Here is a 13,283-nt window from a genome sequence, read left to right as displayed (position 1 = left end):
GAAATTAAATGCATTTTAACATTGACAGTCTGCCTTTTCAAGGATGGAGAACCTGTCCAAGATGCATTATAGCGAGCATAACAAATAACAGAATTAAACTTCACATACATGAGATAATTATAAAACTAAGGCTGAAATTAAGTTGCAATAAAGCATTGCTTCCAGCATTAAAATTAAATCAACGAGCGAACGACCCAGCAAGACCCCCACCTTTATCCTTGATAACCCAGTTAGCAGCGATCAGAGATAAATCTTAAGACAGCAAATTCTTGCTCAGATTGAATGAGTCCGTTCAAATGCAGTAAAGTTATGTCCTTAAGCCTTTACGAAAAGACTGAGAATTCAAATCGAAACCTCAAAATCCAATGGTAGGGCATTCCACAGAACCAGAATTGCGCCCGAAAAGATGGAGCAGGGATCTGCAGTACTGCAGGAGGGAGAGAGAATAAGAACATAAGAACATGCCATACTGGGTCAGACCAAGGGTCCATCAAGCCCAGCATCCTGTTTCCAACAGTGTTGGCCAATCCAGGCCATAAGAACCTGGCAAGTATCCAAAAACTAAGTCTATTCCATGTTACCATTGCTAATGGCAGTGGCTATTCTCTAAGTGAACTTAATAGCAGGTAATGGACTTCTCCTCCAAGAACTTATCCAATCCTTTTTTAAACCCAGCTACAATAACTGCACTAACCACATCCTCTGGTAACAAATTCCAGAGTTTAATTGTGCGTTGAGTAAAAAAGAACTTTCTCTGATTAGTTTTAAATGTGCCCCATGCTAACTTCATGGAGTGCCCCCTAGTCTTTCTACTATCCGAAAGAGTAAATAACCGATTCACATCTACCCGTTCTAGACCTCTCATGATTTTAAACACCTCTATCATATCCCCCCTCAGTCGTCTCTTCTCCAAGCTGAAAAGTCCTAACCTCTTTAGTCTTTCCTCATAGGGGAGCTGTTCCATTCCCCTTATCATTTTGGTAGCTCACCGGTCTTTATCTCTGTATCTGAGGAGCTAAGGTCAGGGCTGGCTCTCTATAGCCCTGATGACTTGGATTCATCTGGTTATTTCTGGCTTGACTAATCTCCAGGACCTCCTGTACAGTTGGTTACATGCTTGCTTCCATTTTACTTAAGATAACGTAAGCTATCCACTAGGTCCTAGTGGACAGAAATAAAAAAAAAATAAAAATAAATAAATATATATATATATATATATGCAATCTCGTCCTAATTCCTTATTCATGAGTCAAATAATTTCCTCACAGATGGCTCATTTTTGAAGGCAATCAGTTTTGAAAGGATTGGGTTCATATACGGGATCACGGGTGCCTCGTACAGTAGCACCCTTAAGCCCAAATTTTCAAAAGGCTGCACGCGCAAAAAACCGGGAGATATGTGCGTGGCCGCGCTGAGCGTATTTTAGAAACGGCCTGGCCAAGCGCGAATCTCCTGGTAGGCGCAGAAGTGCCAGGCCATCAAAAAGGAGCGGACCAGGGGGGCGGGACAGCGCCATTTTGCCCTGTCCCATGGAAGCACACGCCGGCACGCACAACTTACATCTGCTCCTTAGAGCACGCAAGTAATAAAACAAAAAGATTTAGAGAAGTTAGGGTGGGTTTAGGGGTCAGGGAGGAAGGCTAGGTAGGGGGATAGGAACGTTCCTTCCCAGCCCGCTCCTTAATTGGAACAGACTGGGAGGGAACTGGGGAAGGCCCGCTCGTGCCGCCGCATGTTTTTTTTTTTAATTCCTCCTGCTTGCACGTGGGAACCGTATTTTATAACGTGCGCGCGGCAACGCACGCATATTATAAAATCGCCGCCTCCACGTGCCTGCGCCGGGGCCCCTGCGCACAGGGACGCGCACCCGGGCCTTGGAAAATCTACTACTTAAGGCGCCAGCAGCGGCAGCATTAGAAGAGGAAGTCAGCTTGGGGGGGCCCTGTGAGCCAGCACGAACAGGCCCTGCAGTGATCCCCACCCTCGCCTGAGTCCCTGTGCTAACAGGAAGCCCTGAACAAGGAGGCATCAGGGCTACTGAAGCTGGCACAGGCTGCAGATTGTCACCTCTCACCCACCAATGAACCTACCCAAGGGGAAATGCTGTCCCTATCAGCAGCTTGTCCTCTCCTCCCAGCAGATATCATCCAGATTTGGAAAATGTTGCCGCTGACCCTGGCCAGGAAGATGTTGGGGGGAGGAGGAGGAGGAGGGGCTGTTTGAAGACAGGGATTAGATGCAGAAAGGGTTTGAAGGTTGGATCAGGCGGAAAGGGATTGGCTGTCAAGGTTAAGGGCGAGAAAGGACAAAAGATCAACCGGGGCTTGTAAAAGATGAGCTGGAATCAGCTGGGGGGGGGGGGGGGGGGGGGATGTGAGAAAAGGGTAGGAGGTGGGGGTGACATTTGAGGGAAGGAGATACGAGATTGAAAAGGCATACTATTACTTCAGGGCTTCCTCAGGATTTAGCACTCTCAATAACATTTATTTATCACCTCTTTGTAAAATTCTCTCGTTTCGCTGTAAATTATAAAATTCAGATTTTTTTCCCCTATAAGATCTACTTGGTCTGATACATTTCAATTTGCCTCTATTTCAAGACAGTTCATTACTGACTGATACATAACAGGCTGGCCCTCAATATTGATAAAACAGAGATGATTATTTTAAGTGATTTACCTTGGACGATGCTCCTATGACAATTCTGAATGCCAGAAGCTATAAATTTCAACTTATGTGCGGAAGCTTGGGTTACATTGGACGGTAGTTTCACATATAACATCTGTGGTGAAGGCATGCATCTTTTTTTAAATTATGGGTATTTAGAAGGCTTAAACCGTTGCTAGATTTTAGGACCATTTTGCAGAGCCTTATTTTTTCTGGCATGGACTATTATAATTCTCTTTTTACGGGCCTTCCTTTGACTTCAAAATCATGAAAGGACTTGAACAAGTTAATGTAAATTGGTGATTTACTCTCTCAGATAATAGAAGAACCAGGGGGCACGCCATGAAGTTAGCAAGTAGCTCATTTAAAACAAATCGAAGAAAATTTCACTCAGCTCATGGGTAAGCTCTAGAATTCATTGCCAGAGGATGTGGTTACAGCACTTAGGGTAACTAGGTTTAAAAAAGGTTTGGATAAGTTCTATGAGGATAAATCCATAAACTATTACGGTAATTAATAAACAATAGTAGCTTGTGATGTATTTAATGTTTGGGTACTTGCCAGGTACTTGTGACTTGGATTGGCCACTGCTGGAAACAGGATACTGGGCTTGATGGACCCTTGGTCTGACCCAGTATAGCATTTCTTATGTTCTTTGCGAATGGTGCAGAATGCTGCTGAGTGCGAGATTGCATCACCCCGATTCTATACTCGCTTCACTGGCTCCCTGTTTATTGCAAGATACCCTTGAAGATTGCTATGTTGGTCTATAAGCTTTTACAGAGGTTTCAGTCCCTTGGATTCATGTCATCTTGTACATCTATAGCCTGCTCTGCGCACTGAGATCTGCTCAACAGGGCTTATTAGAAGTACCCTCTCCTCAGCTGGCTCATGTGGATGACAGGAAACAGAGAGTAGGATTAAATGGACAATTTTCTCAGTGGAAGGGAGTGGACAGTGGAGTGCCTCAGGGATCTGTATTGGGACCCTTACTTTTCAATATATTTATAAATGATCTGGAAAGAAATACGACGAGTGATATAATCATATTTGCAGATGATACAAAATTGTTCAGAATAGTTAAATCACAAGCAGATTGTGATAAATTGCAGGAAGACCTTGTGAGACTGGAAAATTGGGCATACAAATGGCAGATGAAATTTAATGTGGATAAGTGCAAGGTGATGCATATAGGGAAAAATAACCCATGCTATAATTACACAATGTTAGGTTCCATATTAGGTGCTACAACCCAAGAAAGAGATCTTGGTGTCATAGTGGATAACACATTGAAATCATCGGCTCAGTGTGCTGCGGCAGTCAAAAAAGCAAACAGAATGTTGGGAATTATTAGAAAGGGAATGGTGAATAAAACGGAAAATGTCATGATGCCTCTGTGTCGCTCCATGGTGAGACCGCACCTTGAATACTGTGTACAATTCTGGTCGCCGCATCTCAAAAAAGATATAATTGCGATGGAGAAGGGCTACCAAAATAAGGGGAATGGAACAGCTCCCCTATGAGGAAAGACTAAAGAGGTTAGGACTTTTCAGCTTGGAGAAGAGACGGCTGAGGGAGGATATGATACAGGTGTTTAAAATCATGAGAGGTCTAGAACAGGTAGATGTGAATCGGTTATTTACTCTTTCGGATAGTAGAAAGAATAGGGGGCACTCCATGAAGTTAGCATGGGGCACATTTAAAACTAATCAGAGAAAGTTCTTTTTTACTCAACGCACAATTAAACTCTGGAATTTGTTGCCAGAGGATGTGGTTAGTGCAGTTAGTGTAGCTGTGTTTAAAAAAGGATTGGATAAGTTCTTGGAGGAGAAGTCCATTACCTGCTATTAAGTTCACTTAGAGCAGAGCTTTCCAAACTCTGACTTAGAGAATAGCCACTGCCATTAGCAATGGTAACATGGAATAGACTTAGTTTTTGGGTACTTGCCAGGTTCTTATGGCCTGGATTGGCCACTGTTGGAAACAGGATGCTGGGTTTGATGGATCCTTGGTCTGACCCAGTATGGCATGTTCTTATGTTCACTCGAGACAGAGCATTTTCTGTTGCAGACCTTTTACACTGGAATTCTTACCCTTGCACATACGCTCTATAATTACGAGAAAGTCTTTTAAGTGGGACTTAAAAACTTATTTGTGTGGACAGGCATTCCAGCTTGCGTAACGGAGCAGCAAAGAGCAATTAATGACTGACAATTGCTTATACTATTTCATCCACAGCATTGCATTGTTTTTGTGTTGAGTTGTATTATTTATTTTATATTTTGAATGCGTGTTTTACTTGTTGTATTTTATATTTTCCTTTTTGTAATTTGATTATGCATGTTAAACCTTGCTGAGAACTTAACTGGAGGTGAATGCCTAATACATTTATAAAAATAAATCACATTCTTTCCTACTGCCCCAGGTATCCACTTAGATTGTAAGCTCTTTGGCGGCAGATTCTTGGACCTGAATATTAATAACGTTGTAAGCTACCCTTGGCAAGGCGGGCTAAAAATCCAAATATTATTATTACCTCTTCTCTCACAGCAGAAAGTGCCAGTTTCCCTCCACCTCTCTCAAGACAGTACGATGCAGCACTGGTCTAAGCTTCCATCACACTTGTTAGAACAGGGAAAACAGTGACTTTGTGTAAGGGCAGAGAACGTTGCATTGGAACACAAAGGCGTGGATGGGCAGTCTAGACGGGCCGTACGGTCTTTTTTCTGCTGTCACGTTTCTATGAAGCTCTCATTCCTCTTCCTGGAGAGTGATATTGAGACTAATTTCATTGCTGGTATCTGACATGGAACGAGCTTGGTCCTCGGGTACCCAGGCCTGCGCTCGGGTGAGGGACGTTCATCACTCACCTCAGAGAGACAGGCTTACAGTTGCATTGGGTTTGTGATGGCTTCTGACTTTGGTGTCTAGGTTGAAGCGACTGCCTCATGGCAGAAAAGGGGCCTCAGTATTGCCGAGGATGGGCAGATTTCATCTCATTTTCTTAACATTGGATTTCTTTTTGATCAGTACATCAAGGCAGGTTAGGAACAAAAAAAAAAAAACAAACCCCAAGCCAATAGTCAAACAATACCATACCCAAAACAAAAACCTGACACTAATATATGAATAATACCCAAAGAACCCCGGAGAGGGTCTGAAGGCTTGGCCGTGGGCGCACTTTATTTTCTGATTATAAATTGTAGGGGAAGGGAACAAGAGAAAGAAACTCCTCTCAGGGGGTGAGGAGGAGGAGGCAGAGCTCGCCGGGCAAAAGCGACTGAACGGGGACCTCTGGGGGGGGGGGGGAGAAGAGATCCCCCCCCCCCCGGCCACTTTCCCACACCAATAACGGGGGGGGGGGGCCTCAATCCCTTCCTGGAGAGGGGGGGTCTCAATCCATTCCTGGAGAGGGGGGGGGGGAGTTTCCATCCGTAAGCCAACGCCTCTCGGAGCTCAGCTCATGGGGCGGGGGAGCCCGTTCGGTCTCTTATCTCGTAAGAAGCAGGCCCCGCCCTCCTCCCGGGCGGGGCTCGGCTAACTTCGCTCTCCGGCCCGAGCCGCCCTTTCCCAGCGGCGGCGCCGAGGATCCGGGAGCTCAGGTACAAAGGCGGGGGGGGCGGAGAGGGAAGGGGGTGCAGCTCTCCGGCAGGGGGAAGTGGGGAGGGAGGGAGGAGTGCAGCTTCGCAGGGACAAAGGAAGAGGGAGGGAACGAGCCCCCCCGTCCCGGTTCGGATTTGCGATCGGTCCCCCGGGTTCGTGTTACGGGGTCCGGGAGCCGCCGCCGCCCCCTGCTTCCTTCCGAGCTTCGGTGCCGTGCAGATCGCGTTACAAAGAGAGACCCGGAGCCCGCCCCCCACTCCCCAAATAAAAACAAATAATAATAAGGGCAGGGCAGGAATCGCCTTCGGAAACTTGTTTGCAGTCCTGGGCTGCTGGAGACTCGTCCTCGGGGCAGCTGCCGGGCCAGTGAGGGGGGGTCTGGTCACCCCGGCCCCCCCCAAAACGGAGGCAGCTTCAGCTAAGAGAGGGATCACCCTGGCCGCCGGTGCCAGATTACATCAACGCCCTTTCCACCCCTCAAAATCTTTTCCCCTACCCTCCAGGCCTGCCAGCTGTGGGGGTGCTGCCACCCTGTGCCCAGAGAGGGGCACCCTCCCCCCCCCCCCCTTAGCATTCTGTCCCTAGCCCCAAGCACTTACTGTTAAAGGGGCGTGGTTTCATAATGCAGAGGTAAAAAAAAAAGCTTAGCATACACTAATGTACTTGGGGGGGGGGGGGAGGTGCCAAAAAATGTGCGGAAAGCTGGCTCCAAGCGTTCAGCGCCCGCTTTCCTAGCGCGCCCCCAGGCACCGCTCCTGGGGCACCTTGCAACATTTAATTAAAGGTCGCGCTGTTAAGGAGGCGCCAAGGTCAATTACGCACCCCTAGCGCCTCCTTGACAACTGGCCCCCGCGAGCAGGCGGCTGTCTGCTGGTTTATAAAACGGACGCTGAATTTATCGGCGTCTGGTTCCCTAATCGGCGCACAGCCACGGGTTCGGAAAACAGACGCTGTTTAACTGAGTGTCCGTTGCCCGAATCTGACCGCCAGCATTGTAAGTTTTTTTTTAATCTTTCCTTCCTCAGACTTAATATCGCAACGATATTAAGTCTGAGGATGTACAGAAAAGCAGTATTTTCTGCTTTTCTGTACAACTTTTTGGGGTACTCAGAAATTAATGCCTGTCCGGGCAGGTGTTAATTTCTGAGTGCAAAAATGTGCATATTGCATGCAGTTTTTTTTTTGCATTTGGAGTGAATAACTAATAGCCTTATTCACATGCAATTGCACTATTCGTTTCCCGGTGCATTGGACGTGCGATGTGGACGCGTTACTCCCCTTATAGCCTCGGCCTCAGGAGCTTAAAAAGGGAGCAGATGGGAAAATGCACGCTTGGCCCAGGCTGAACGCAGTTTATACATAGGGGAGTCGCTCATACGTGATTTATGCCCCCAAAACTCAGCTTTTCTGCACGCAAAAGACTTGTATGCGCACAAAACATTATTTGTGTATAGAAAAATGCTCACATTTTTGTGCGCCTAAATCGATGCTTTGGGCATGCAAAACAGATTTTTGCACATAAATCCCCAACTGCAGGACCCAGTGTCCGAATTTCAACTTTTGCCCATCGACAGCCACAAGCGCTGGAAACTTTACTCCACCTCTGACCAGAAATAAAATTTCCAGCACTAAGAAAACCCGAGTTAAGCCAGCGCAGACTCTCTGCATTGGGGGGTAACAGTTAATGCCTTCCTTTGCATGGGATTCCCATGTGAGGGTGCTAAGCAGGACGCCCAGTTTTACAGACTCTTTTCTGTGCACAGAGCTCCTTGCTGCATCAGGAGTAACATTTGCACATGAAAAATATGCATGCATCGACCTCTTAAGTGTGAGCGCAGCAAGGTGAAGTGATTCTCTTAAAGTCACCCAGTGGGGTTTTACTGCTCTGTTTTCAAATCCCTCGGTCGCTCCGCCAGCCTTGCTAATCAGATGACGTGAATAGCGGTCTTGCCGCCTTTAAGGACGCGTCACCTGCTGGGGGAGGTAAAGTTGCCATGCCAGCCAGAGTGCAAACACTTTCTCCTGCATACAAGGTAGGGTCCTTGGCACCCTGTTCACGTGTAACTTTGCTGCCCAAGGATATTATTTCAGCAAGACCAGATTTTCCTTACTCTGCATGTTCTAGCATCGCCTCTGCTTCCTTACCCCCAAAAGAGGGGGTGAAGGCATCTTCTGTCCCTCAGACAGCAAGTGTGCATTTTTAGCCAGCTTCAATTTCCGAAAAGAAATCTTGGCTCGTGGCCCCCTTCGCTTTAGTGGGCTCCCTACATCCTTCTCGCTGCGTAGCCATTGAGGGGATGCTGGTTTAGCATCACATGACAGGAAGAGCTTGGCGCCAACCTGGAGGAGTGGACCAGAGGCGGCCATATTTAAAACGGTTCCTCCAAAAGAAACTCATGCAGCTTGTCTCGGACCCGGTAACTGTTGCAATGTATATTATGGGGTAGCACGTGCTTGTTCCTTTTAACTGGAGGGAGGAAGGGCGGTTGTAGACGCACATAGATGGAGGATTCCTTTTTATCTTGAAAGCAAACTTGGGGCTTCTTTCCCTGTCTTATTTGGTATCTTGGATGCAGGGGCTCATTCTGGTTCAACTGGAAAACTCTGAAGAAAGTAAACTCCAGTCAAGATTTTTTCCATCATTAGATCAGTGAAATGTTGTCATAGTGAAAGGCAGATAAGTCCAAGCGTAATCTTGACTGATCCTCTGTTGTTGTTGGGTTAAGTGCAGGTTTCCAGGGGGGGAATTTTGATCAAGTCACGACATAACAGCATCACTTGATCCACTCGTTCTGTCCACATTTACCTCCCTCGGGTTTTGCTTGATCTGTGGGCTTCTCCTTCCCTGTGCTCCTTAAAGGTCCTGTTGTGTGCTTAAATTTGGCCATTGGTTTGGCTCCTCTGTTGTGTCCCTGCCTCCCTAAAATCTGTGGAATAACCACCTCAAGAAGCTGCTTTTTAAATGACTCTCAGAATGGCACGCTCCGTTGATAGATTTATTCTTTCCACAAGTCTTATCTTCGTGTTTCTTAGCGTAGCATGATAAACCTCAGGGAAAAGGGTTGAACTAGCTCCGAAACAGTTACTGTAAATGCAGCTGTTTTGGAAAACATTTGACATTGTAACCAGACAAAATTATCATTGGTTGTCAACAGCTGGGATTCCGATACGCTGATTTTTTTTTCAGTTAGGCAATCCATGTTTTGCAGTGAAATGTTGGTCCAAATACAGTTTATTTGTCAGACACATTGGAACTGACAAAAAGGACTCAAGACAGATGGAAGTTTCCTTTAACATTATGAGCCATAAAATTACAGTGCATGTCGCCTTTGGATCCACCCATCAAATCCCCCTCGCCCTTTCCCCTCATCACTGGTCTGCATTTCATGATTCCCTTCTGGCAGCCTCACTACTTTATATTTCCTGGTAATGTCATCGTTTGAACTTTGACCTAAAGGAGATGGTTTTATCTTGATGAAATGTATTAAATTAGTCCAATAAAAGGTATCACCGTATATTTTGTTTCTCTTGCATTTTTAACATTTAAGTGTCCTGCCCTGGTTTGAACTCCATTAAGCTGATCTGCACCAATCAAAAGCCCATTGGTACTCAGGGCGCTGTCACGTCACAGCTCTAATCACATCCGCAGAGAGGTTAAGCACTGTAGGATGCCGTCTTTATGGAGATCAGGGATAGCTGTGGTTTGTATGTTTGCAGTGGATTCTGCTTTCAGAGCAGAGGCAGAAAGAAACCTTTGAGTGCATTTGGGAGTTTGGTTCAGGAGTCGGTAGCATGGGATTCAAAAGATGCGAGACTGGACCATAACTTGATTACTGGGCCTCTGTTAGCTAATTATTTTTCTGTACCTACACTGGTTCCTGATTTATGATGTGGCCCAATGTAGTGACTGTGCTTGTAGTTTCAGGCTGGAAATGGAGGTCGTTTCCAGCCCTAAGCTTTCACTTGACTAAAGGCCGACCGGGATTTGGGGTGGGCGGGGGTGTATTTATCTCATGCCTTTTCATTGCAGCTCAAGGCAAGTGACATCCAGGTACAGAATTGTAACAACAGAAGTGCCCAAGCAGAAAGCAGCTGCAACGGCCTGTGGCTGTGTTTACGTGGCAGCTGCGCACGTGGGTTCCACACACGGCATTTATATGGGTCGGGTCTGAGGGACAAACCACACGCGTATGTTCGCTTCCCCGACCTCTCTCGATAAGCCGTGTGCATGTCGCCTAGCGGTTACAAGTGCGCGCACATTCATGTGTAGAGAAAAGTTTTCCTGTTTAAGATCACAGAAAACCAGTTGCCCTTGTGTGTCCCGCCAGAAAATCCTCTTTAAGGTATTTTGCGTTTGGTCAAAGTTCATAAGGGGCAATTTTTGGTAGGATGCAAAGAGTCCACCCAAAGGCAGGGGTAGGCAACTGCGGTCCTGCAGTGCCTCAAACAGGTCAGGGTTTCAGGATATCCACAATGAATATGCATGAGAGAGATTTGCATGCACTGCCTCCATTATATGTCGCATGCATATTCAATGTGGAAATGCTCAAAGCCAGGCCTGTTTGTGGCACTCTAGGACAGGAGTTGCTTACCTCTGCCCTAATAAAAGGGGAAAAAAAATCAATCAATAATTTTCCCATAAAGACAGTGCAGATACCGTTTCTGGAGCATGACACACAGGATGACCAACACAAAAGGCAGCAAATTATATATGGAGTCATCCATGTAATGGTGTCACTTGGGCTTCTTTTTTTCATTTAAATAGGTCTACAGAAAATTCTACTACTCTGCAGGTCCCACTAGCATCCTTCGATCGCTGCAACCGTTACAAAATTTGGCTGCTGGAATTCTTGCCAGGCACCCTAAATAAGATCATACCGCACCTGCGTTCTCTAGGCTACGCTGGCTACCCATTCAGTTTTGGATCCAGTACAAAGTATTAATGTTGATTCAGAAGACTTATCACAGCTGATGGTTTATGGGTTGGCATCTGCTTTACACTTTAAGGTTGGTGAATTGGTGAATAAAGGGACTTTTAGAGATGCCCACAATCCAGCAAAAACATTAAAGGAAGTCAGAGGCCGTGCTATTTCAGTAGCAGCTCCAATAACAGGATCTCCAGCTTATGTCGGACTCAAAAGCTTTTTTTTAAAAAAAGCATTGAAGACTACGTGGTTTTTCCAGCAGGCTTTTGGGATACCCAGTGCATACTGGGGCAGAATTTGGGCTGAGTGTAATTATATCACCCAGCATCTTTGCCAGGCCCAGTGTTAGGGTCTGCTTTGTTTTCTATGTCTCTTATTATTTATGCCTGTTTTAATTTTGTAAACCGCCACAATCGCGGGAGTGAGCGGTAAATAATTTTAAATGCTAGAGAAATTTGTGAGAAGGTACTGGATTATATTCCCAGCTGCTGAAAGAATAAACATTTATTTATTTTAAATATCTATGTCCTGCTCAGCTACGATCCTGGGCGGGTTATAACTTTACATTCCCGAAATGCAATTCCACACAAACATAAAACGAATGGGCATCCTTTACAATAAATAAATAAATACAAATATACGACAAAATGCACAGTCAGTCTAACCGTATTAACTGTTAAAAGCGTCTGTTTAGCTCTAATGAACATTAGAGCCTGCTGAAAGGGGGACATGCTAAACCGTAGCAGGGATACCTCCTTTTTAAATCATATCCGTACAAGATGCAGAAGGCGGCTGAATACCATAGACTCCCCCCTCCTGTTACACACGCTGACTGCGATGAACTTGGGATCCTGTGTCAGCTCAAACATTGTTTATGTGTGTTGAAGACCATCCTAAATGGTTTTAAGGCTGTGTTTTGTTTTTGTTTGGGGCAGGGTGCGTTGTTTCCCTGGGGGAGTGAGAGAGAGAGAGTATTGCAGGAAAGGCTTGGCAGAACCGCGCTCAGCAGTTCAATACGTAATCCTTTTCCATCCCAGCCCTGTCTGGACGAGATTCCTCTCCGCTGTACCGACGGCACTGCTGGACGCTTGCCCGCTTCAGTGGGAATATCTCCAGCCCTTCCACCCACAGGAGAGAGAGAGAGAGAGGTCTGGGCAAGTTAGGATTGCTTTTCCTCTCTGAATCTATTCCATGAGTGAGGGAAACAGACTGGAGGCGGCCAGGAGACTGCACGGGAGCCTGAGGAGGTAGAGTAACGTGTTAAGGAGAAAGGGAGAGTTGTACTGGGCCGAAGGTGAAGTCCCACAGAGCTGTGGGGCATCGGGATGTGATAAGTGGGCTGCTTAGTTAGTGGGGAAGCAGCTCTTCTGGGCTTGGTGACTCTCTCTTCCTGCAGTGCTTTTAGGCTGGCAGAATGGAAGTGCAGAAGGAGTCCAATGTCTGGTTTTGGTTTTTGTTTTTTTTAATGTATGCAAAAGAACAGCGGAGATGCTAAGGTGTCTTCTCGGCAGATGAGAATCTCTGCACGTCCGGTCCTGCTTGACACTTTCTAAGCGTGCAAGGTGGAGACATCCAGGGACAGCCACTGGACAATCTGGGGCCCCTGACAAGGGTTATTTTCGGGACCTCCCCCCCCTTTCAGGCTCAAAAGGGCGACCTGGTACTTGATGGCGGTCGCCCGTCTTGCAGTGGCCCTGGCGATACCCCATCAGTGCCCAAGCTAGAGTTGCTCCCTCTTTTATATCTTCTTTTTTTTTTTTTTCACTTTCTGCCCCGGGAGCGGACGCGGTTCTGAAAGTGGAACTTTATGCGACAGGTAAATGTTTTGATGGTGCGCTCGCTCGCTCTGTGGAGTAAGCACGGTCCAGGCCTGCAGACAGAACTGCTGCCAGCCCAGAGTTCCTAGAAAGCCCTGACCAGTAGCTTCCCGCTTTCACGGCTTGTGGTACCAATTTGTGTCCTGGGCATGGGGAGAGCTGTTATTATGTGGGCGAGGAGAACTCTAGGCTGCTGCGCACATCTGTGTTTAAAAGCCGCCACCTGCTGGGAAAGGAACGGGGGGGGGGGAAGAGGGGGTAAAAAACCACTT

General features: G+C 46.5%; 2 protein-coding genes across 8 annotated transcripts in view; one reads left to right on the top strand and one right to left on the bottom strand.

The window, feature by feature from the left end:
- TNFRSF9 (TNF receptor superfamily member 9) overlaps positions 1-13,283 on the bottom strand; it is a 172,716-nt gene that overhangs the window by 44,429 nt on the left and 115,004 nt on the right. The window lies entirely within an intron of this gene.
- LOC115076638 (coiled-coil domain-containing protein 50-like) overlaps positions 6,138-13,283 on the top strand; it is an 87,333-nt gene continuing 80,187 nt past the window's right edge. Inside the window, exon 1 of one of the 5 annotated variants that reach the window (XM_029578298.1) lies at positions 6,138-6,268. Coding sequence is in view for 3 of the 5 variants with exons in the window: in XM_029578300.1 (XP_029434160.1) it covers positions 12,386-12,441 (56 nt within the window). In the remaining 2 variants the exon portion in view is untranslated. Of the gene's footprint in view, positions 6,269-10,286; positions 12,442-12,462; positions 13,011-13,283 lie in introns of those variants that run through there. The other 4 variants (XM_029578300.1, XM_029578297.1, XM_029578301.1 and 1 more) reach the window with 4 other exon arrangements.

This window comes from Rhinatrema bivittatum, chromosome 15, assembly GCF_901001135.1.
Source record: "Rhinatrema bivittatum chromosome 15, aRhiBiv1.1, whole genome shotgun sequence".
Lineage (NCBI taxonomy): Eukaryota > Metazoa > Chordata > Amphibia > Gymnophiona > Rhinatrematidae > Rhinatrema > Rhinatrema bivittatum.
This window is presented reverse-complemented; position numbering and strand designations above follow the sequence as displayed.